We start from the raw sequence: 25,975 nt of genomic DNA, 5'->3' as shown, positions 1-25,975 counted from the left end.
TAAAATTAATAAAATTGATGCAAAAATTTTGCAACATTTTAATTCAGCATTATAAAACAGTAAGAGTTACTGAGAATTTTTCATTAGTCATGAAAGTCAGGCGACTCCTTATTAACTAAAACACAGATGTCTCGTTCTTACGACCATTACATATATCCTAATTACGCTAAATTCACTCTAAAGTCAAAGGACTGAACTTTTATCATTTTACTTTATTTTGCAGTTTTGGGCCAGGGCTGGGTTTGAACCCACCACCTCCAATATATGGGGCCAGGACCCTACTCCTTGAGCCACAGGCACCACCCAGAAGACTGAACTTTTAAATGTTCTTTTCAAGCCCCTGAAAATATGTTTTAGTTATTTGATATGACCGTGTGTTTTACTGTCACTTTTTGCTTTGTTACTTAATATTCACAGAAGTCTAAAATACACTTGTCAACATCATAATCTCTACGATCGTAGGGATTTTCGTGAGCTACCATAACAGGGTACATGTATCAGGTGATATGACTATATACATATGGACACATATGTTTTTTGTTTTAGGTAGACCTAACCCATAGTGAAGTATCTTCAAATTATACATGCAAAAATTAGATGTGCCAAAATTGCATACTATTTTCTAAATGGCCAATGAATGTAAGATTCCCTAAATTTCACGACACTCCACAAAGTGGCTCTCTGACATTGCAAATAGTACAATATAATGGAATGTGAATGGACAGAGCCTCCAGGGTCCCTTACAAATCCTGTGTTTCTGCTGCATCATTGTAAGACTGATGATGGAACATTGTCCAGGCAATCATTTACGCAAGGCAGCGTGGTGAGGGGCACAGGAGCTGCTTAGTAACCAGACAAATTGGAATGTGAATCCTACTGTTTTTCAACTTTTCAAAGATAGTTAAAAGGTATTTTGTTCTATTATCAAATGATAGTTTAAGTTGATTATCTACTCGACCAATTGCCATGGGCATATTGCTTAATTCTTTTCTTCCGTTTATAATAATCTGTGATGCTTAAAGTGTCCTGTACGCAGCAGGGGCCACAACACCACTGATCTCAATGCCTGCTGTGCTGAGAATACTTCAGAAAGAAGGGTGCAACTGGCATCAGGATTGTTGTCATTTTATATATTTCTGAGTTAAAACCTACATTTCCTCAATCTAAACCATGTACTGTTCTGAGAGGAAAAAGACATGAACAGATTGGGGATGGTCTCTGGATCCTCTCTCAGGCTGATAGCACTGCTGGCATCGTGCTGCTAAGCTCTAAAAATAACTGACGTTCTACAGAAAATTGTTTCTCTCTGAAGTTTCCATATGCCTGTTGTGACTGCCACATTTACTTCCAAGTATTGATTTTAGAACTAGATCGGAATTGTACACAAGTCATCAATATATTTGTTTGCAAGACAACTCAGCATTAACTGTGAATTCGTATGTTTTGTGAGCAGGAACTGACTTGCATGCTCACCTCCACTCAGAGCAAGGGGGGCAGGTGGTACGCTGGAGAAGTGAGTGTGCAGTTCACTGCGTAGAAAGCGTCTGTGTGAAGCTCTCTCCACTTACACGCTGCTCACAGAGGGAGAAAGAAAGTAGGAGTTACCCAATTAACTTCGCTGTTTGACAAACACGTGACTTTCTGGAAAGCCACACCAGCTGGATTTCTGGAAATGCCGCAAACATATGGGGAGAAAGAAAGTGGTGAAAAGCCTTCGGATTTTCAAGTCAAATAAACCTAAGTTCCAATTTCTATTTTGTCTTTTCTAAGTTTTACTGTGTGTGTGATTGAGGAAAAGGTACTTTCTCTTCCTAGGCTTCCATTTCCTCATTTCTGACATACCTACATTATAGATTATATGGATTTCAATGAGATACCATCTATAAAGAGCTTATGAAGTACATGGGACACTGTAAGCAGGAGATGAATAGTATTATTGGGATCCAATGCCATTGGCAATGGTGGATATAGAGGCAGACGGAGAGAACGCAGGAGAGAAAAGAGGCAGAGCTCTAAGCAGAGGGAGTCCGTGAAAATGCAAGGGGCAACCCATTTCAGGAAGGACTTTAAATATTTGTTTTTTCCCCCACAACGAGACTCATTCACAGTCAGAAGCAATGATATCAACATTCAGAATTGTATCATTTGGGCCAGGCTACTGTTAACTGAATGTATGAAGGACAGAGATTAGAATTGGGGGCTGCGCCTCCTGTGTACAAGCTACAGATGGCTGCCTCTTCAGCTGCCGTCCTGCAGCCTGTGTTGTGAGGAGTCCAGAAGGCCCCTTGTTATTGCAGAGCCTTCCTGATACACAACAGCCCATGATTTATCTTCTTAATGAAGTCCGAAACACCTCATTGCTGCTGTACAAAGACAGGCTGGGGGAGATTTAGAGCTGAGCTTGGAGAAGTGTCTTACGTATGTGCGCTCTCCTGAGAGTGATTTCGCAGCTGGTGCTACGACCATTGCTGTAGAGTGGATGAGTCTGCCCCTCTCATCTCGTTTTTGAGTGTAGTGATATTGAAATTCCGCTTCTGTACTTGAACTGCTATAGCAGTCTTATCTATTTAGTATCTTTAGCTTGTTTTCTCTTTTCTAAGGAAGAATCCTTACCTATTTTTCTTGTTCATGAGCCACTTCAGAGCCCTGACTGGTTCTTTCTGCCCTCACCTCTCCATCCCCGCAAAGCTCCTAGATATCTGAAATAGGAGTCTCCTGACTTCTTAACCTAGTTGCAGACACACAGCAGTACTCACTAAATGTGTGGCTAACATGATGAGAAAAAGGAACACCTGATAGGCATACTTTGTTTTTTAGTGATTCTTGGCCACAAACTGCTGAACATCCAGATGAACTCAGAGCTGGCCGAGGTACTGAAAATTGAAAAATGTTAATATTGCATAGCTATGGAACACTTAATGAAGTTAGCCAACGTGGGTACTATGATAAGAAACAACCCTTTAATACTGAAAATACAGTGTTTTTCATGATCTGTGAGTCTGTTCAGTCCTTGCTACTCAAAGCATGATGTGGCCTGGAAGCTTGTTAGAAAGGCAGAATCTCAGCATCCAGCTCAGACCTGCTGAGATGCAGGCTGCATTCTGTCAGATCTCCTGATAATAACCCGTGTGCATGTTAACGTTTGAAAATCACTGTCTTGAAAATTTAGAACATTAGAATTCTAATGTACTATAGAGCTTAGTCTCTATAGCAGTGATTTTCGACTGGTGCGTCACAACACACGGGGGTGCCATGAGGGTATCTTACAGGTGCCACAAATATTTTTAAATATCATTCATTAAATTATTTTCAAAAGAAGTTCAAAGCACAGTAAGTATATTTATTCCTTACTCCTTTTTTTCGATCAACATAGTTTAAGTGGGCTGCAGAAGTTTAACTATATGTTCAGGTGTGCTGTGAGATAAAAAAAAGGTTGAACAACACTGCTTTAGGGTGACAATGTGGTATCAAATCCTGAATCTACCGTGCAATATTGTTAGCTGTACACCAGTGAATGAGTTGTTTAAGCTCACAAAGCTCTTTCAACAAATGTGAATTAGAAATATGAGTCCTTCCTGCCTCATGGATTGTTGTGAAACACCTTACCATGTGGCTTGTGCTTGTAATCCCAGCACTTTGGAGGCTGAGGCAGGAGGATCGCTTGAGGCCAGGAGTTGGAGACCATCTAGGCAACATTGTGAGACCCCCTCTCTACAACGGTTAAAAAATTAATTAAAAAATTAGCCAGGCATGGTGGCACATACCTATAGTCCCAGCTACTGTGGGGGCAAAGGTAAGCTACAGGATCACTTGAGCCCAGGATTTTGAGGGTATGGTAAGCTGAGGTTATGTGACTGCACTCCAGCCTTGGTGACACAAAGAGACCCCATTTAAAAAAAATTAATAAAAGAAAATTAGTTAAAGAACCTTCAATAAATTGCTTGTTAGTGTAATTATATTAGTAATAATTACTAAAAATATTTTTATTATAGAACCAGAAATATCACAAGTAAGAAAGTGATGATGAATTCAACAGGATGCCGTTGTGTTCCTCTTAATAGTATGGCCAGCAGAATAAGCTTTGATTGGGGAACAGGGCTGTATTTCTCCCCAACTTTGTCCCAATATATGTATGTCCATATCTTTAAATGTAAATAAATACATTTTATACATGTCCCTAATAAAATTCTGTAAGTGTTCTTCCTGCCTCTAAAGCCCACACACCTTCCTAAATCACCTGTCTTGATCTTACTATTACGCCTCTGTCAGCCCTGCATGGGGACATATACATGCGTTAAATGTCAAATGAATGTGGAAATGAAAATAACAGAGAACTTTTAGTGTTTTGACTCTTTTAAAGAAGACATTTAAAAATACAAACATTGTAGTTTTACATTTATAAATATTTACTGAAATTTATTGATCCCCAATTCCTGAATATTATGTAAAGGCTATTCTTTACCAAATAGTGAATATTTCATCAAAACATAGTTACATTAATATCTAATTTAATCATCCCCATCTTCCCCAAAATCAAAGAGGGAGTTATTCATGGTTGATGAAACTTAAGTTAAATGACTTGACCAGAATGACATAGTTTTTAAATGTTAACATTTGAACCAAGGTGTTTTACCTATAACTCAATTCTTTTTTATTCTATACCATGTTATTGAAGTCCTTCTTTGATTTAGTTTTTTGTTCTGAAAAGTAAGACTTATAACCAAACATTAATCTACTAATAGAACAGTAATATTAAAGTCATGTTGTCCTCATAAGGTGACTTCTGAATGGAACATGCGCAAACACTGCTCTAAAGTGTTTACATCACAAGTGGATTTATTTTCCTGTAGCTGGCAAAAAGTGGCTTCATTCTTAGAATTTAGTTTGTTCAGATCCCTGCAGGAAGCTTAGTGTGCTGGTTAAAAGCACAGTCTCTTGAAATCAGTTTGGATTCAGATTGTGTGCCCTTGAATAAATTATTCCATTTTTCCTCAACTATTTTATCTGTAAAATTAGGATGACAATATTGACAAAAGCCTCATGAGATAATTATTCAGATAAATAGATACAGATATAGATAGATTTCTTAGCATGTTTAGGAACAGAATTTCAATGATCATTTAATAAAAATAAAATTAAGTTTAAAGAAAGATGAAGACTTTACCTCTTTCACGTTTACATGGATGGAGCTGGAACATATTCTTCTTAGTAAAGTATCTCAAGAATGGAAGAAAAAGTACCCAATGTACTCAGCCCTACTATGAAACTAATTTAGGGCTTTCACATGACAGCTATAACCCAGTTACAACCTAAGAATAGAGGGAAGGGGAAGAGGGAGGGGAGGGAGGGGGGAGGTGGGCAGAGGGAGGGTGATTGGTGGGATTACACCTGCGGTGCATCTTACAAGGGTATATGTGAAACTTAGTAAATGTGGAATGTAAATGTCTTAGCACAATAACTAAGAAAATGCCAGGAAGGCTATGTTAACCAGTGTGATGAAAATGTGTCAAACGGTCTATGAAGCTAGTGTATTATGCCCCATGATCATATCAATGTACACAGCTATGATTTAATAAAAATAAATAAATAAAATAAAATAAAATTAAGAGAAAAACTTAACTGTAATTTATAAGCATATTTAATGAGATAAGAATCAGCTAAACTCCCAGTAGATTAAAACAATTTCTCGGGTGGCGCCTGTGGCTCAGTGAGTAGGGCGCCGGCCCCATATACCGAGGGTGGCGGGTTCAGGCCCGGCCCCGGCCAAACTGCAACCAAAAAATAGCCGGGCGTTGTGGCGGGCGCCTGTAGTCCCAGCTACTCGGGAGGCTGAGGCAGGAGAATCGCGTAAGCCCAGGAGTTGGAGGTTGCTGTGAGCTGTGTGAGGCCATGGCGCTCAACCAAGGGCCATAAAGTGAAACTCTGTCTCTACAAAAAAAAAAAAAAAAAAACAATTTCTCAAACATGCATTATACAACATATTTTTGGAATATTCATTTACTGGTATGAGCTACAGTGGTAGTTGGGAAAAAATACAGAGAAGTGCCCAGGGGAAGGAAGGTGTTTTATTCATCTTCAGAAATCCATGACTAGCAAATTCATTTGGGTAAGAGTAATTTCAGAAAAATATGCATGCTTCTTTCCCCAAACCAAGTCCTCTCAAATTTCTGTATTTTTGGTAACTAGTAAAACAAAACAAAGCAATTACATCACAGAAGTACGTGATGCGACATGGCAAGTCTCTTTTTCAGTTCAGAGGAGAGACACGTCTTGTGTCAATGGCCAGAGGAACTAGATGATGTGCTGTAAGAGACCAAGACTAATCAGCTTTTGTTTCTTTTTTTTCCCCTTAACCGTGTCCAGATTCCGCCAAAGGACCTCAGTCTTGTTCAGGTGTAACTGGTAGCATGCAGCCTCCTGGCACCTCAGGGCAGCCACCTGCCTCGGCCATCCCGTCCCCGAGCGCCACCAAGCCCTGGAGGAGCAAGTCCATGAACGTCAAGCACAGTGCCACCTCCACCATGCTGAGCATCAAGCAGCCCAGCCCGGCCACCTCGCCCCCACCCTCCACGGACAGACTGAAGCCACCCGGCTCAGAGGGAGTCAAAACGGCTCCCTCCGGACAGAAGTCCATGCTGGAAAAGTTCAAGCTGGTCAATGCCCGGACTGCTCTGCGCCCACCACAGTCACCCAGTTCAGGACACAGTGACAGCGGGAAGGCTGATGATGCCTGTTCTGAATCTGGAGAAACAGAAGGTTTCAACAGTGGTCTGAACAGTGGTGGCTCCACGAACAGCAGCCCCAAAGTGTCACCTAAATTGGCCCCTCCAAAAGCTGGCAGCAAACATCTCAGCAATAAAAAGTCTCTGCTACAGCCAAAGGAGAAAGAGGAAAAGAACAAGAACAAGAATAAAGTTTGCACTGAGAAGCCCACCAAGGAAGAGAAGGAACAGGCGACAGAGGCGGCTCCAAAAAAGACCTCTAAAATCGCCAGCTTGATCCCCAAGGGGAGCAAGACAGCAGCAGCCAAGAAGGAGAGCCTGATCCCACCTTCCAGCGGGATTCCAAAGCCGGGCTCCAAGGTGCCCACGGGAAAGCAAATCATCTCTCCAGGCAGCTCAGCAGGCAAAGAGTCTGACAAGTTCAGGACTACCAAAGGAAGCCCTTCCCAGCCCTTACCTAAGCCCATAGCCACCGAGAAGGCAAGTCTGTCTACCTGCCCTGCCCCTTCGGAAGGCCGGGAAGCTGGCCAGGCTTCTGGCTCCTGTACCGGGCCAGTGGCACAGAGCGGTGGGCAGAGCATAGGCAATGGTGCTGTCCAACTCCCTCAGCAGCAGCAACACACTCACCCGAACACCGCCACGGTGGCCCCATTCATTTACAGGTGAGGTGGCCTCTGTGCACCCCGCTGAGAGCAGGGTGACAGGTCTGCATACTCAGAGCACAGTAAGGAAGGTGGGGAGTGGGGCTGTATAGTCATTTGGGAGCAAAGTTGGGGCAACTGTTTATTGTGCATGCTGTCATATTGTAAATGATCCTTAACTATTATTTATGAAAAATTACTGCCTGGTCGGCACAGTGGCTCACGCCTGTAATCCTAGCACTCTGGTAGGCCATGGCAGGTGGGTGGCCTGAGCTCACAAGTTCAAGACTAGCCTGTGCCAGAGTGAGACCTCATCTCTAATAATAATTTCATGTACAAGTTTTAGCACAGATCCAGGTTCAAAGTAAATGACAGAAATGTCAGTAATGATTTTGTCACTGTGGATAATATATGATAGTTAGAAATAAAGAAAACTAATAAGAAGACTTCACGGGACAGTCTGCACATGAGGTGATGGTTGTCTTTTATCGATTCAGAGGAATTTTGTAAATGATAATGTAAATCCTCTCAGGGCAGAATAGTAAACGCTTTTCAACTGTAGGTAGGACGTGTTTGTATTGTAGAACCCTGATGTTCTCTCTGACTCTCGCTGTCCAACTCCATGTAAGGATCCTTGTTGAAAAGACCCTGACAAACTTTTCTGGAGATGTTGATCATTTGATGAAAGAATACTATTGGCTTGCTCTTTTATAATGGTATTTTCATTTGTTGAGCACGTACTTGTTTAAAGTCTCTGTGTCACAAGATGTAGGTGCATTTTATAATTGAAACTTGATCATGAATCATCCTCCTGAGAAAGGAATGTTATTTCATTTTACAGAGATGAAAAAGTAGAAATTTCATGTCAGAATAGTAATAAACTCTTAACATCACAAAACTGGTAGTAGCTTGTTTTGATCTCAACTCTGGTTCCAAATTTTTTTCTTTTACTTAGTCTATGACATGCCCTCATTTGCATATCACTTCTTTCTGCATGTGTAGAAATAAGTATTCTTGCTGTGAAAATTCTAGCTAAGAAAATGCCAATAGTACATTTGAAAAATTCTAAATCAGAACTCATTTATAGTGGGAAATTCTTAATTGCAATTACCTAGTATAAATATAAATGTCTTAACACAATAATTAAGTAAACGAGATGAGGTATATATTAACCAGTGTGATGTAAGCATTCCTAATTCTATATGAAATCAGCACATTGTACCCCATAAATGCATTAATATATACATGATCTATGTGTTTATGATTTAATGAAAAAATAAAATACATATACATAAGTATGCCCATAGACATACATGTACATAACATCTAAAAATAATTAAGTGACCTCTATGTAGTGGAAAGACTATGGTAATATTTTTTTCTCAGCCTACCTCTAGGTCATGCGATATTCTTTGTGTGACTCCGCCATCTGCTTCATAACACTGTTTCTTGCAAACTGGACATTTAGAGTTCCATAAGTATAATATTAGGCTTGGAACGTGAATGGATTTCATGTTAGTCTAACTTCCTATTCAATGCAAAGTGTTCTGAATAAAGTTATTATAACTCAATTTTTCCCACAAACCAATAAAACTGGTTTTGAATTTGTTATTATTTTTATCTGTTTGATAAAGTTATGTGTGTATGACTGAGATCAAAAGAGAATTTAAGAAAGGATTTTAAATTAACTTAAAATATTCTCTATAATTGGAGCTATGTAAAATTAGAATCACCTACCTATTGTAAGTGTGTAAGTGACCACATACCGTATTCAAGAAGTGGTAAAGTTACCATGGTTTAGGCAAAGGGAAATCATCAAATACCTTTGCATGTATATAGTGATCACTCATCCTGCAAATACTATGTAACAGAGGATACAAAGTTTAAAATAAATAATCTCTCCTTCTGGCATCTCTATATATCGATAATGGTGAGACCATAAGCAAGAATATAAAATTATTGGTGTTGTGGGAAGTATATTCAATGTAAGGAATCAAAGTAGAAAAAGGATGGGGATTTTTTGTTTGTTTGTTAAGTGTTATGTGAGGGTGAAATAAATTAGTAAATTATGGAAAAATTAACATAAGAAGTGTACCTGGCTGGGCATAGTAGTTCATACCTGTAATCCTAGCCCTATGAGAGGCTAAAGTGGGTGGATCTTTTGTGCTCAGGATTTCAAGACCAGCCTGAGCAAGAGTGAGATGCCCCCGCACCCGCCGGCTCTATTTAAAATAGGAAACAAACTAGCTGAGTGTTGTGGTGGGCACCTGTTGTCCCAGCCACTCAGGAGCCCGAGTTAAGAGGATCACTTGAGACCAAGAGTTTAAGATTGCTGTGAGTCATGATGCCACCCCAGCACTCTACCAGGGTGACAGAGTCAGACTCTGTCTCAAAAAAAAAAAAAAAATAGAAGACCTAAATGATGTCAGAATTTGTTAAATGGAAGGGCAAATGTTGTACCATTAACCAAATTTAATATTCTACAACTTCAGAAATCTAGGCACTATGGAAAAAATAATAGGTAAATTGCGAATTACTGTCCAAATGCTAGTAACTGAAACTGCTGTATGTAGAGACCAAAGGTTAGAATTTATAACTACCCTGTTTCCCTGAAAATAAGACATCCTCCGAAAATAAGACCTACTTACAGGGATGATAAGACATCCCCTGAAAATAAGACCTAGCGCATCTTTGGGAGCACACCTTAAAATAAGACACTGTCTTGTTTTCGGGGAAACAGGGTATATGAGTGGGAGACTACAGAAGAAAATGTCTAAAGAATCCATATTTTATTCTTGTTTTTCAATCTTTGCCTTTCCACATATTCAGTTTTCAGCTAGTTCTCCTAACTCTTCTTCTAAAACACACCTTCTTTCAATCCGCTTTCTTTCCATTTCCACTCCCCTCTTTCCTAGTCCAAGCCCTGTCACTGCCAAATCTCACCTTGTTTCCATAGTCTCCCATTTTCACGTAGAGCCCTTTATAATAAACATCCTCCACACAGCAAGTGCTCTGATCTTCTGAAAGCACAAGTCGTAAATGTCATTTCAATTCACAAGGACATTTACTAGGTTTCTACTGCACTTAACAAATAAAACTCAGACAGCCCATCTGACCTTCCCTGCACCATCTAGCCCACCTCTGAGCCCCCATCCTCATTGTGTCTCAGCCCTTATTCCTCTTCAGCAACCCAACCCCCCCCCGCTGTATGACTTTTGTCACATATGTGCCTGTTGCCTGTCTTACTCGCTGCCAGATCACTATAGCTCTTCCTGTCATTAGACTCTGCTAATCTCTAAACGTCTCTGACCATCTTCACCAAGGAAATTTTACTTTTCTCTTTCTGGAATTGTTTCAAAATCCTCTTATATTTTCTTTATAGAGTTTACTACCATTTGCTCTTTTTTTATTTGCTTATTAACTAGTGTGATTTCAGCAATATCCCATTGTAACATCAGCTTGTTGGAAGCAAGAGCCCCATGCTAGTCAGTAGTCTACAGGCCGTCCCCGGGTTATGAACGAGATAGGTTCTGTAGGTTTGTTCTTAAGCTGAATTTTTATGAATGCCAGAACTAGTATGTTTACCTATTACTTGTCATACAAGCACCCTACATTCATAATTGCAAGTTGTATGTCAAAAGTTTGTAATTTGAGGACTTCCTGTAACATCCCTGTTCATGAGGGCAAGTTGTATGTAAGTCAGCTGTTTGTAACTTGGGGACCATCTGTAATTATACAAGACAGAGCCTACCTGAAGTAGGCACCACATAGAAACTGTTGAATGAAACATCACCACCCTTGCTTGGTTAGACTGGCCTGCTATGGAAGAATCTTACAAGCTGCCCAAAATATACAATAGAACAGAAAAAAAATTCTAAAATCACTTACTTTCTATAAATTAGAGGATTTAATTGAAATATAACCAGCTTCACAACACTTTAAAAATTAAATTATGCGCTATTTACTAAAAATATAAAAATAAATAAATTTAAAAAATTAAATTATTCTTTCTTTTCAGAAAATGTATTTACTTATTATTTTTATTCTTTGTGGGGCTTTGGTGTGTGCCACACCTTCTGGGGGCACGACATGATTGCAAGAGGGACTTTACCTAACAAATGCAATCAGTGTAACCTGGCTTATTGTACCCTCAATGAATCCCCAACAATAAAAAAAAAAAAAAAACTACCTACTACATTTCTATTATGCATGAGACATCAGGGGAGAGAGAAAAATCACATATGTTCTGCATAATTTTCTTTGCATTGTCCACAATGAGATAGAGGCAGGCTTTAAAAAATATATATATATATATACATATACATATATATACACATATATACATATATATACATATATATACTATTTGTATATACCCTGTTTCCCTGAAAATAAGACATCCTCCGAAAATAAGACCTACTTACAGGAAAGATAAGATGTTCCCTGAAAATAAGACCTAGCGCATCTTTGGGAGCACAGCTTAAAATAAGACACTGTCTTATTTTCGGGGAAACAGGGTAGTAGCTGGAAGTGTAAAGCTCCCAGGATTTGATATGTTGAAACCCCCCAAAAGTGGAAAATTACTTCTAGCTGTTGGAATCAGAGAAACTGTAAGGTAGTGGTTAAGAGATCAATATTTATATGCAGCCATGTTCAAGTACCCCTGTGCTAGGTCCAGAAGGATAAGTGGAACTGGGTAATGCAGAGAGAAGGGGGTATGACGGGAATCTAAGCCTGAAGGAACCACGTATAGGAGGAAGATACAGGATACGCAGGTGGCCAGCCAGGTGGTCAGTGTTCCTGGACACTGAACATTGGAGCCTGGTTGTAGCAGAATTTCTAGAATGTCAGGAACTTGGAAAACGTGTGTACATACACGTGTGCATGCAAGTAAGCACGTGTGTATAAAACATGATCAGGAAAATTGCTCAAGACTGCGCTTTTCGCAGTATGTAAAATGGATTGTGAGAGAGGTCAGACTCAGAAGAACCAGGGTGAATGTATATAGAAAGTAAATTATAAAATAATTTACTGATTTTCTAATTCTATCCCTTCTTTTGCATTTGCTCTTTGGCATTCGACTTGACCACAGAGATTTATTTTCTTCTCATAATCTGTCTATTTAAGTTTTATAGGCTAATGGATTTCTATTATGTTCAATGAGATATAATCTGTTGCTATCACAATTTATTTTGATGCTTAAATTTTCCCATATTTGGCTCCTGGAGGCCCTTCAAGCTGGCCGTGTGTCCTTTGCACATACCCCATCAGTCTTTGAGACCTTTGCAAACCTTCTTCATGTTTCAAGATGTTCTAGGCTTATACTTTTCCTAACTCGGAAAAGTCAGCTTTTATCTAAGGAGCCCCAATTTCCTTAGAAACCAAGATTTCACTACTTCTAAGTTTTCTATGTGGTCAAAACTAAGAAGTATGTGCGGATACATATACGCACATACATTTTGCATCATCATTTCAATTTTCATGAAATTTATAATTATGTATTTTAATTATATATAATTATTCATATATATTGGGATTAGAAATACTATTTTTGTGTGTATGTGTAGACACACTCTCACATATATATACATTCATAACAATAGTTCTAATTCCAACTCAGCATCCCAGGATGATGATTCTTCTTTCTGTATTTGTGTTTCCTTTTGCCGACCAGGAGAAACCTGGCTTCCGTTATTCTCACTATATTTTTTTATTTGTTCACCTCCTGAATCTGACAAATATCCCGTCCACCTGGGACAACTCTTCACTCTGGCATTTCCTGGCTGTTACCTGTCTGCCTTTCCGGCAGGAAGGAAAGAGGAAAGTAAACACAATACTGGATTTGAGATATGTATGTTTTCCTTCCCTTTATTTATAAGGCAGGAATTACAATACTACTAGTTAATGTTTCTGATTCCTCATATCAGTTCTAGTTGTGCTGGTATTTGTGATTATATGCATATCAAGATGAATCACAGGGAGATATACTTCTTGAATATAAATCAATACTTAACACCCATATTTATGAAGTTGGAAATTTGAAGATTACAGTGTCTGGGATTTATTACTGAATTCCCTTAAGTAATCAATAAAGAATAACATTTAGGGTAAGCCACTGGTGATTATCAAATTCAGTAACATTATCTGTTATTGAGTTAGTAACTAAGTTGTCTGTCGGTTAAGAAGACCTCAAATGCGGTGAAATATACTTAATGTCCATAGGAATTTGGAAGGTGCTAAACTGTAGGGTAGCGGTTAAGAGATCAATATTTATATGCAGCCATGTTCAAGTACCCATTAAGCATCTGCCAGATTGTTACCTAGGGCAAATTATTTGACCTCTGAAAGTCTTAATTTTAATTTCTAAATCCAGCAGCAACTACATTATAGAATTTAAATTTTGAGTGATAATGACATAGGCTCAAGATTGGGTACATAGTAATTGTGCAAAATGGTTAATACCTTTAATAGTAATCATTGGTATAGTTAGACTTTGACTCTGGTAAGAGGTTAAGAGGTTGCCTTAGTAGAATAGATTTCATTTCTGCGGTGCTATCTAGTGATTTCAATACATACTTATATGGTGAACATCTTGTGATTGCACAAGGAGATAACTACACATAGAATATCTGCTAAATATTATGAAGGAATATCATGATACTCGTTTTTTATTTTTCTCTAGTCACTCTGAAGGAAATATAATGTCAGTGTAGGTGGGAACAATGCATCATTTTACTGTAAAATTCATTATATCTGTCAAAATGTAACTTCTGATTAGTGGACAGTCTTGATTCTGAAGTCTTTATAATTTTTTTCATAAATCCAAATCTTTTTATTTTACTGATATGAAACATGCATAAAAAGAGAGAACATGTTGGGCGTCTCTAGAGATTTAACTGAATTTCTTTGAGCATTTTTGTATCAAGGCTAAATCTCTAGCAGTTACCATCAGTTTCTCTCTATAGATGAGTTTAAATCTGTTCCTCCTTTAGTGACAATGAGAAATGGATGGCTTTTTATGGATATAGAGATTTGTGGTCCCATTTACATGTGAATACCAATGATGGCTTTAAATCTATTTTCACAGTGATGTGAAGCACACTTTCTCCATGTTCCTTTCGTGATCAGTGTTTTCATATTGTTGCTAGTGCAGATAACTCTCATAGGGAATACCACGGGAAATACACCAAAGAACTCCAGAATAAGCTAAATAAAATTTTGTGATTTAAACTAAAAAGACATAAAAGAGTGAATCAGTCCAAAATCAGCCCACTGCCACGTTTTAAAAGATAAAGGCTTACAAGACAAAACTGAGCTGTCAGAAAGATGAGCACATTTTTAAAGGGAGTCTGAAATAGGGCAAGTGCGGACTTAGCCAACAGATTGAGTCTTTGGTCTTATATATTGAGGAAGTGAGCCACAAATCAGCTCCCAAGGAATGCTTTATATATATATATATATATTTGTTTGTTTTGAGCAAAGCAAAAGCTCTATTCTCTAAAACACATTCTGAATATTCTTTTGCTCCAGATTTTCTTAGAGACAGACAGAATCTTTAACTAACATGGCCACAAGCATTCTGGCTTCTGTGACAGCTCCTGGTCAGGTTCTGATGGGAACCAATTGGCATTAGGCAGTGAACTGCTCCCTGTGAGTCAGTGTCTGAGCGATGGATCTCTGAATACAGTCTGCAGAACTCTAGGCCAAGCCTGGCTCACAGCCAGCTCAGCAAGGCTCTGAGCCTCTGTGACTTCTTGGCCTGTAGCCAGTCATCTCTCCCTGGGGTCCATAATCTCACTGCAGACTCTCCATTTGAACTTCTTCAGCAAGTAATAAAAATACTTAGAACATTTCTGAGGAGTTTTTCTCTGCATTAAGGGTCAGTAGGGTAAAAAAGAGGTCAAGGAAGAAGAGTGGCCACAGGAAATGAAGCCAAGTGTAGGAATAGACTATAGTAAACTTTAGAAATGAGTGGGGGTGGGGGGTGGCTATTGGTAGACAGGGTATAGGGGAAAAGCCATGGCCCAGAGAAGGAAAGAAGGAGGGTACACAAAGAGTATACAGATTTTACACATTAGCTGTTTTACAACTGACCAGAATTTCACATGCCTCAAGAGAATGTATTTCTAGGCCTTTAGTAATAATAATAATTGATTTCACAATTGTCTTGCAAGACATATTTTTTTTACTGTTTCTACAGATGACCAAACTGAAGTTCAGAGAGGCGAAATAACTTGCTAATGTCAACTGGAGTTAACAACTGTTTAGTGATGGGGACAAGTTTCATATCCAAGACCTGTGCATCCCCCATTATGCCACTCTATTTCCCAATGCTTTATCTGCTAGTCATTATATTTTGCTAGCACTACTAATATCATTTATTCACTTATTTATCAGATATTTGTGGATTTTTTCCCTTTTATCCATAGGATTCTGCTTGACAGATTTACCCAGTATTTATTGAATGAAACCTATATGCTAGGCATGTGGCTAGACATTGGAGTACACTTGTGGCTTAAACATGGAGAAGAGAGTCTAGTTTTGAAATTAAACCTTAATCAAATAATTGCATTGATATTATGAGAGTATTTTAAATGCTTAAATTGGTGATTTTATTTGATCAATGAAATTAGAATTTCTTAAGACACTGTTATTTCAGCTGAGACGTGGAGAGATACACTCAACCCGATGAAGTGGGGAAGAAAATAAAAATAGTAAGTGTAAGACCCTGTTTAGGTCTTATACTTCCCTGCAGGAAGCTATGGGAAGTGTGTGAAATGCTCTTGTGGCCACAGTAGAGAGGATAAAGGCTACAGTGTGCCAGATGGTGCTGGAGAGCAGACAGGGACAGATCATGTGAGGCCTTGTAGGCTCCATAAGAGTTTCACCCAAGGGCTCTATGAACAAGAACCAGGTTTTTTGGGAAATATTTTGAATTCATTTCCTTATGTGATGAGTTTAGCACGTTTTTGTGATAATAAAAAAAAAATGTCAATTAGGCAATTACATCTAGAATTCAGAGCAAAGTTCTAGGTTAGAGTTAAAATTTTGGAATTCTTGTGTGACCAGCTAATAATTAATACAATGAACTTAATGAGACCATCTTAGCTAGACTATGGTATGAAAACTGGAAGAGGCTTAATATATTCCTTTGAGAATTCCTCAAATTTTGCTCTTTGACATTTAATGACTGTATATAAAAAAAAATAGGACAAAAGAATCCACAGTGAATGGGAAATAAACTGGAGTATTTTTTGTCATAACAGCCAAGAGGAGAGAAGTGGTCAGCTGTTTTAAATTCTGCCAAGATATCAAAGTGTGTAGACAAAACTGGCTGTTGAGTTTAACATCTTTGGGGTCATTGCTGGCCTTAGCGGTATATCCTGTCACTTGAATAGTGCTTTCTCTTTCTTAATTTTGCTACACTCCTTATAATAAGGTTTTAAATTAGGATAAAATAGTAATAGACTGCCAGAAATTACTGGAGGGCAAGGCACAGCTTTGTATGGGATTTCTTGCATATTTCTATCCTACATTTACATATCAATTCATATACATGACATATTCATCCATGCACACAGTGTATAGTTTTCCATAATTTCTTAAAATTTTAATGACTTTTACAGAATTTATAGAACTGTTGGTTAAATACCAACTATTTCTGGTATCAATGATTATACTCTATTTTTTCTCACTACCAGGATTTAGAATGAAAACAAAATATTAATCAAAAATTGATCCAAGGTACTCAATACTAATATGAAGCCAGTGGATGAACTAATACACGCTCACATAAGAGAAAAATTCGATTTAATTCAAGTTGGGGAAAGGGCAAGGGGGAGGAGGATTGGTGAGCTCCCACCCAGTGGGCACAATGTAAGGGGGTATATCGCACACCTCCTGGGTGCAGGACACAACTACAACAGGGACCTTACCTAACAAATGCAAAGATTATAACTTAATCATTTATACCTTCATGTTAATCTTAAGTAAAAATATAAAAAGAGTTAAAATATACTGAACTTTCCTTTCACATATTAATATTCACTATAGATGGTTGTAAAGTAATAAATATTAATATTAATTGTCATGGCTCACACTCAGTACTAGATATGGAACTCCAAGTAAGCTAATGATATGTCTACAAAGGTGGTACCTGTAGCTCAAAGGAGTAGGGCACCGGCCTCATATGCCAAAGGTGGTGGGTTCAAACCCAGCCCTGGCCAAAAAAAAAAACTGCAAAAAAAAAAAGAAGACAGGCCAGCATGCAAGACTTCATTGGCTTGCCTTCTTCTGTGTCTTAGTAGTTCATGCGGTGAATTTTTAAAATATATAGATCAGATATACGTAGATTTTGAAGGTGCATCAAGAAAGGAAGTGTACCTTAAATTGTTTGCCCATACATAAAAGGAAGAAGCGATGCATGAATTAAGAGGAGACTATCAAAAGTGTGCAGAGCTTTGTTGGGTGCTTTTCATTTGATTGGGCCTACTCTTTACATATTCACCAGATCACATAATCATGGTCATACACATAGAGCACATGATATAAAGGTAGTTGTAAGAATGAGAAATTGTCCTTGATTTTAAGTTTTCTGAAATATTTGTTAATTAAGGCATGGTAATGATATTTAAAGCTTAGAACAAATTCATTGTTTATTTTAGCTCAGATTTTGCATTTTTATGATATATATTGTAGGATTTTTATTGAAAAATAATTTTAGGTATGGTTTTAATGCTTTTATTAGACTCAAAAAAAAAACCTAATTTGGCCATAGTTTTTCTAAAATAGCAAAAGATAGTTGGATCTTTTCAAATCTCTTGCCCCAAATATATAATCAATTGTTGGTAATTACAAGATTTCAAAAGTAGAAACGTCAAAGAAATATGATTTAATATTTCACTCCCACTCAGATTCTATGTGAAAAGTAACAAAATGTTGGGTGGCGCCTGTGGCTCAGTCGGTAAGGCGCCAGCCCCATATACCGAGGGTGGCGGGTTCAAACCCAGCCTCGGCTGAACTGCAACAAAAAAATAGCTGGGCGTTGTGGCGGGCGCCTGTAGTTCCAGCTACTTGGGAGGCTGAGGCAAGAGAATCGCTTAAGCCCAGGAGTTGGAGGTTGCTGTGAGCTGTGTGAGGCCACTGCACTCTACCGAGGGCCATAAAGTGAGACTCTGTCTCTACAAAAAAAAAAAAAAAAGTAACAAAATGTTCATATAGACTTCCCTATAATCAAAAATATTTACCTTGATGGAAAATTTGGAATATATTGGCTTTTCTTATTCTGTAGAACTTCTACTTAGATAAGTCACTGGTGACCACAGTTACTACTTTATATTTTCTTGGTTAATTTCAGAGCACATTCAGAAAATGAAGGTACCTCTTTACCAGCTGCTGACTCCTGCACCAGCCCTACCAAGATGGATTTATTGTACAGTAAGACTGCAAAACAGTGCCTAGAGGAAATATCTGGTAAGCAACCTGATTCATGAGTAGGTCAAACCTCAGAATTTTTATAATCTCTCAGCAAGTCTTTTTATTAAATTATATTTGTGTTACTCTGTGTTTTAAGCAAAAATGAACTGTGTATATGTTATGCTTCAGTGAGTTTCGGATATTTGCCTTTCCTGCCTAGGATGATCCCTTTGTTCTGTGAAAGGAATGGCATTGCTTTCAGCAGCTGAGATTATAAGTCATTTCGTCCTCAGTCAAGTTAAATATAATCAGAGAAAACCTAGAGAATCATCTGTTGTTAATAATGTAGCCCCTCGGTACATTTGGAGCTTGAAAACACTGTGATGATCATCAATAAATTTCCCATCACTGATCCCAACCTGCTCTGTCTTCAATTCATAACTATGTGGTGGCTCCAAATGTGCATTCTGGAAATAAATCTAACTATGAAAAAAATATATATACATATATGTAAAAATATATGTATATAAAATATATATAAGATATATATGTATAAAAGATATATATGGTATATGAGATAGACAAAAATAGTACATATTCCAGGCACAGTTTTTCAGCTTTTTGAGTGTATAAAACAGTGTTCTTGGTTTAAACCTAGAGTGTTTAAACCAAGAACCTACAGTGTTTTTTGTAAGATGCAGTTAAACCTAAGCCTGTATAGAAAGCCTTTGGTGTCATTACATTATATGTAGATTGATGTTTATGAGGAACCAAGTTACTTCTTAGCAAAATATACTACTCCTAAGGAGAGAGAGAGAGAGTTTAAGATTTTATGTGCTCCTATGTATAATAATCCATGAAGTAGAGATCTGTCCGTTGTTCTGGTAAATATTTGGCTCAGACTCTGTGTATTCACAGCTAGGTCCAAAAGCCAAAAACTAAGGAACTATTTAATTTTTTTAAAAATGGTGTCATACTCCAAGGAGTCGAAGGAAAAGTATTGCTCTGAAGCTCTTGAAAGTAATCATATTACAAATTTGAGGATTAAGAATCTCCCCCACTGCAGCAGACCTGAAATGCATCCTGGCAATCATTAGACAAATAGCCCCCAGTGAATATCGGCGGCAGTTACAGAAAAGCTCTCCGGTGGTACCTTTGGAATTAATAAAGTCCATGGTAAATTGCACATGAACTTTATAGACACCCTGTGTTAGTGATCTCATTGGGCATCAGAGGTTCATGTGGAGATTATAACTAAGGGCCAGGAAGGTAAAAAAAAAAAAATAAGGTAAAGATAGAAATGGTAAGGCCATGACATTGGTAAGTGGAGGGCAATTGTGGATTTTTCAAATACTTAGAGGAACTGTTGTTGGCTTTCCTGTAGTTCTTGGTGGTACCATGGTCAGAATGACACTGTATATCTGTGTTGTGAGCAGATGTTTTATGAGCCTAGCATGATGCAAAGATGTCTGTGCTTCACACATTTCTTTACATGTGAGCATCTTCGATATGCCTACAAAGCACTAGAGTCTGGATTTTGAGGAGAAATGGATTTAGTATAATTTGAATTGTGATTTTTACATGAGTTTCACAATGGAACATTGTTTTCTGAGATTAATATATCACTGAGTATCTGATTGAATAAATAACCCAGATTTTATTTTTCTCTACTGTCTTATTGTTTACTGTTTGGTCATTTTTTCATATTTCCAGTTAATATTTCCATTTAATGTTCCAGTGTTTTGACAGAATACTTGATAATGAAATATAGACTAGACTTGAATGTGATACAATAATTTAATGGATTTATTTGAAAGCATAATTTTATTTTGTAGCCATAATAAATTGCTTAGGTAGAATCAGAGATATGAGTCTATAATTTAGGTAGCAATATAATAAAAGAGAGAAAACAACAAATAAATGCTGAAATGAGGCTAATTGTGTCCTTCTTACTATTATCTGTTTAAGGTTAGCCTGTCGCTGGATAATGAAAGTGTCTCTCCACATAAACTTGAGATTTCATAGAGGAAAGATGTTACTTTATGTTTAGTAAGTTATAAATTGAGTGCTATAACTGGAGAAATCTAGATGAGACTATACTAGCAGTCCAGTGATGAGAAGATGCTTACTGTAGAGAAATGAGGTTATATGTCTTCATTATTTTAAAATTCTGGCTTCTGTATCATCATCACTCCATTGCAATTACTGCCTTAATTTTTGGAGATACTACTGCATAGGTGATTCTTATGAAACCCTGGCCCCGCTCCCAATGACCTTGTCTTGGAGTCCCCCTGAGCTACTTATTCTCATGTTTCTACCCCACCTCTAGCATCATGTAAAACTGCAACCTCTCCGTGACTTGACTTCCCTGCAGCCCACTCATGCTGATTACAACCTTGTAATCTTTTCAGGATCCCTCCTTTTGTTCCCTAACTTTACCATGGTTCCACTGGAATTTCCAATTCACTGATCCTACCACTTCTCACTGTTCCTCACCCAACTCTACATATCTCTTCCTTCCTTCCTGAATGAGCTAAATTCCTGTAATAACTGAATGCATTTTACTCTTGTGTATACCCTCAGGTCCCTTGCTTATTTCTCACTTCATGGTACTCATTTGATGAAATCACAGGCATGGTTACATTTAAGTCTTCACTTCTTCCAACAATGACTGAACCAGGAGACAAACATATCATGTGTTGGTATGATTCACCTTACATTCATGACCACCAACCTCAAGGGAACATTTAACACTCCGGCAATTATTCTGTATTTCTCTGGTCCATTTTACTCTCTCAGTTCTTAGGTGAAAATTTTATACCTCTTATTGTCAGAGCTACCATACCACCTACCATCCTTTCTCTTCACTCATGACCTTGATATACATTTGTACTTCACTGAAAAAATTAAACCATAGAGAAAGGAAGTTCATAGACCCCTGTTATTACTCTACCCAAGTATAGCATTTTATACCTACCTAATACCTATTTACTCTGCCTTTACTTGGATTATATACTTACACTATACTTTCTTTTTGTCCTTCTTTCTTTCTTTATTTAATTTCAGATTAATGTGAGGGCACAATTAGGTTACAATGTTGTTTGCATTCGTTAGGTAGAGTCCCTATTGTAGATGTGTCCTGAGGTGTGCCATATACCCAATATTGTGTCCATTAATTGGGAGCACACCCATTCCCCGACCCCTACTCCTCTTTCTTCCAGCTTCTTCCTTTCCCCTTCCCCCATCTTGAATTGAATTGAGTTTTTCTCTCGTGTGGGCTTATTTTAGATCATCCACTGGCTTCATATTAGGATTGAGTACACTGAATACTTGATTTTCCAATCTTGTGATACTTTACTAAGTAGAATGTGTTTCAACTCCATCCAAGTTAATACAAAAGATGTAAAGTCTCCATCTTTTAATGGCTGAATAGTACTCCATGGTGTACATATACCTAGTTTATTAGCCTATTCCTGGGTTGATGGGCATTTACGTTGTTTCCACATCTTGGCGATTGTAAATTGAGCTGTGTCTTCTCATCTTTAATAGCACTCTCTCTACCAAATCATTCCCTTTAGCACATGGGATGTCATCATCCTTCCAACCCTAATTTTTTCAATGAACAACTTCTCTAGACCCCAGTTTGCTCCCCAAGTACTGCTGTCTCTTTCTCCTTATGGCACATCGTAACAAAGAATAAAGTCTCTTAGACTCTTAGCCCCATTTCTCTGCTGAAGTTGCTCTTAGTGAAGTTACCATTAATGTCAATATACCAAATCCAAGGATCAAGTCTTAGTCCTCATCTTATTTCACCTCTTAGCAGCCATTTGTCCTCTTCTAAGAGAATGTCTTCCCTGGTGCTATGGTTTGCATATGGTTAATATAGTTTGTTTGGCCCTATCAAGTCTCATGTTGAAAACTGATCACAAATGTTGGAGGTGGGACCTGGTGGGAGGTTTTGGGGTTATGAGTACAGATCCCTCATGAGTATCTTGGCACCATTCTTGTGGGAACAGGTGAATTCTCTTTATATCCTGAGAATTGATTGTTGAAAAGAGGTTGGCACTTCTTTCTGTCTTGCTTCTATTGTCACCATGTGACGTCTACACAATAGCTTCCTCGTCTTCCATGTTTAGTGGAAGTGGCAGAAGCAGATGCTGATGCCGTGCTTCTTGCCTCACCTGCAGAACCGTGAGTCAAATAAACCTCTTGTCTTTATAAATTACCCAGCCAGCCTCAGAGGTTTCTTTTAGGAACATAAGTGGCTAAGGATTGGTTTACAGGCACCATATTCTTTTGGCTTTTCTCAAACCACAGTTTGTTTCGTCTTCATCTGCTTTTCTAGTTATACTATCCATGACTTCTTATGACTGAAATTATCCAGATTCCTGTCCCTAGAGTTCTTTGCCTATAAAGGCACCCTTGGTGATTTGATACTGTCTCGTGGCTTTAAATTTCTTCTACATACTGATGGAATGTGATGAAATACATAAAAATTTCTTTCACTATTTTAGTCTTCTCTGGACTCAGATATCCACTGCCTGCACAACCTTTCCACTTGAATGTCTCATAGCCACTTACAACCTATCATATCCAAAACTGAACTCCATATATTACCCTTAAAATTTGTACCCTTCCAAAATACTTTCCCTAAGTTTTCTCCATTCTGGTTCATGATAATTTCATCCTTCTAATTGCTTAAGCCTGAAATCTTAGAATATTCATGAGTCTCACACCTCATACCCAATCCATTAGAATATTCTGTTGAGTCCATAGATATCATTGGCTTTCTGAATTCAGAAACTTGTAATATATCTGAATCAACTTTTGGGGATATTTCCCAGTATTTGAACTCTTGCTATATTCTCTCATAGATTCAGAGACTAAATAAGTCCAGCAACAGTTTCTAACTCATCATAAGAACTAAGGTACTAGGGAGACTAAGATATCCTTGGATAATTGCATTTTCAAAATATAATTGGAGGGCGGTGCCTGTGGCTCAAAGGAGTAGGGTGCCAGCCCCATATGCTGGAGGTGGCAGGTTCAAACCCAGCCCCAGCCAAAAACTGCAAAAAAAAAAAAAAAATATATATATATATATAAAATATATATATATATAATACATATATATATATATGGAATTTAGTCAGCTTTCTTTATCCTACTTTTGTCTGTTTATTAACTGGTATATCCCCAACGTATGGTGGGGGATCACAACATTTGTGATCAGATTTCAATATGAGACTTGATAGGGCCAAATAAACCACTTAATAAATATGTGTAAAATTAAATTAATATAATGGATGAAGCATAAAATTAAAAATCGCAATGAGGAAAGAACTTAATAATTTTTCAGGTGGAAACAGCAGACAAGTAGGAATGATATCTTGAATTTGGAAGGTGTTCAGAAAGTAATTATGATGAACTTAGGGTGAATAACACTTAGCCATTTGGAATGGAAAATAGAATACAGTTTTGGTCAGAAAATCATTGAATAACCAAAGAATATGAGGAAGAAAAGGTTTACTCATTCTACAGAAGCAACATAACAATTCAGAAATTCTCCCTGATGAACTGGGATCTTAAAAGAGCGTATAAAAAAAAAAAAAGGAAGAAAGAACAAAGAAAAATGTGTAACACACAGGCTGAGCATCCCTGATCAGAATATTTAGAATTCAGAATGCTGCAAAATTCAAAACTTTCTGAGTAGTGACTTGATCCAACAAATGGAAATTTTCATGCCTGGCTTCATGTAACATGTTGTAGTCAAAATGCAGGAGTGCAACACAGTTTATTCAGCATCGTCAGGGAAAAAACCGACCCTCCTTGTCCCCTTTAGCTGCTCTATTTATTTTCCACACAAGCTCAGATTTCCCCCACACAAGCACACTCATAAAGGGTAATAAAATAGCACATGTTAAGCTGGACCCAACGATGGCAGGTTCCCCTGCCACATGGGGCTGAGACTGACTTGCATTATTCACAGTGGCTTTTTTTTTTTGGTGGGGGGGGGCTTATATTTTGCTCTGTGTATATGTCTTGTTGGAAATTCAGAAAGGGTTTAAGATACCAGTCATAAAAAGAGGACCCATTTATCTTTATCCATGGCATAGAAAGTTAAGGTTCTGCAAAAACTGGACAGCAGTGTAAGTGTGAAATGTCGTGACAAAAGTATAATGTTAGAATGACCACCAGCTGTGACCTAAAACAACTTCTGAAGTTCAGTGCCGAAAATGAACAGAAAGTTATTGAAAAACAGAAAAACCCGGTGTAGAGTTAGAAATGAAGATCTTGGTTGTGTAATAAAAGTTGGTCCACCAAGGTCACAATGAATACATGGCACTTTGATCATGAAACAAGCAAAGGTCTAATCACAATGAACTAAAAATAAAAGAGAATGTGCATATTAAACAGACTAGTTGTAGAAATTCAAGAAAATACATGGCATTGCCTTTTTATAGTTTGTGGTGGCAAAAAAATCTGATCACAAAACAGCAGAAAAATTCATTGGCGTTTTTGCCAAGGTCATTGCTGATGAAATCTGATTCAAGAACAAGTCTATAATACTGATGAAATATCACTGTTTAGCTATTATTGCCTCAGAACTCTATAGACTATAGCTAATGAGACAGCCCCTCTAGGAGTTAAGGATGCCAGGGATGGCGTACCTGCTGAGATGTGCTAATGCAGCAGACACTCATAAATCGAAACTGGCTGTGATAGACAAAAGCTTGTGCCCTTGTTTTTTTTCAGCAAGTGGATTCCTCACCAGTCCATTAGTGTGCTAACAAAAAGGCACGGGTCACCAGGGACATCTTTTCTCATTGGTTTGACACACATTTTGTATGAGAGGCACTTGCTCACCGCAGAGTAGCTGGCCCAGATGGTGATGACAAGCCTGACAACTGTTTTGGTCTTTGTTAACCTGAAATTCTCATCCAGTGTAATCTTTTTGCTATGTACTTTTCCCCAAGTATGACTTCATTAATTCAGTCCTGTGATCAGGATAGCAATAAAGAATAAACATAAAGTACTTCCTTAAAAAGCATCTTAGCAGAAGTGAATGGAGGGGTGGGTCTGTGTGTGTGTGTAAAGTTTTCTGAAATTTAGCATGAATAGTGCCATAAGAGCTGTTGCCAACCCTTGGAACACCGTGGCTAAAGGTACAGTGTGTAAGGATACACAGTGGCCTGGAAC

At 38.0% G+C, this 25,975-nt stretch overlaps 1 protein-coding gene across 4 annotated transcripts in view; it reads left to right on the top strand.

The window, feature by feature from the left end:
• NAV3 (neuron navigator 3) overlaps positions 1 to 25,975 on the top strand; it is an 862,702-nt gene that overhangs the window by 646,565 nt on the left and 190,162 nt on the right. For all 4 annotated transcript variants that reach the window (XM_053585283.1, XM_053585282.1, XM_053585281.1 and 1 more), the window contains exons 8-9: positions 6,364 to 7,384; positions 18,720 to 18,835. In XM_053585283.1, coding sequence (XP_053441258.1) covers positions 6,364 to 7,384; positions 18,720 to 18,835 — 1,137 coding nt within the window. The remainder of the gene's footprint in view (positions 1 to 6,363; positions 7,385 to 18,719; positions 18,836 to 25,975) is intronic.

The sequence above is a fragment of the Nycticebus coucang genome, chromosome 3 (assembly GCF_027406575.1).
Source record: "Nycticebus coucang isolate mNycCou1 chromosome 3, mNycCou1.pri, whole genome shotgun sequence".
Lineage (NCBI taxonomy): Eukaryota > Metazoa > Chordata > Mammalia > Primates > Lorisidae > Nycticebus > Nycticebus coucang.
Note: the sequence above shows the minus strand (reverse complement) of the source record. Positions and strands in the feature narration are given on the sequence as shown.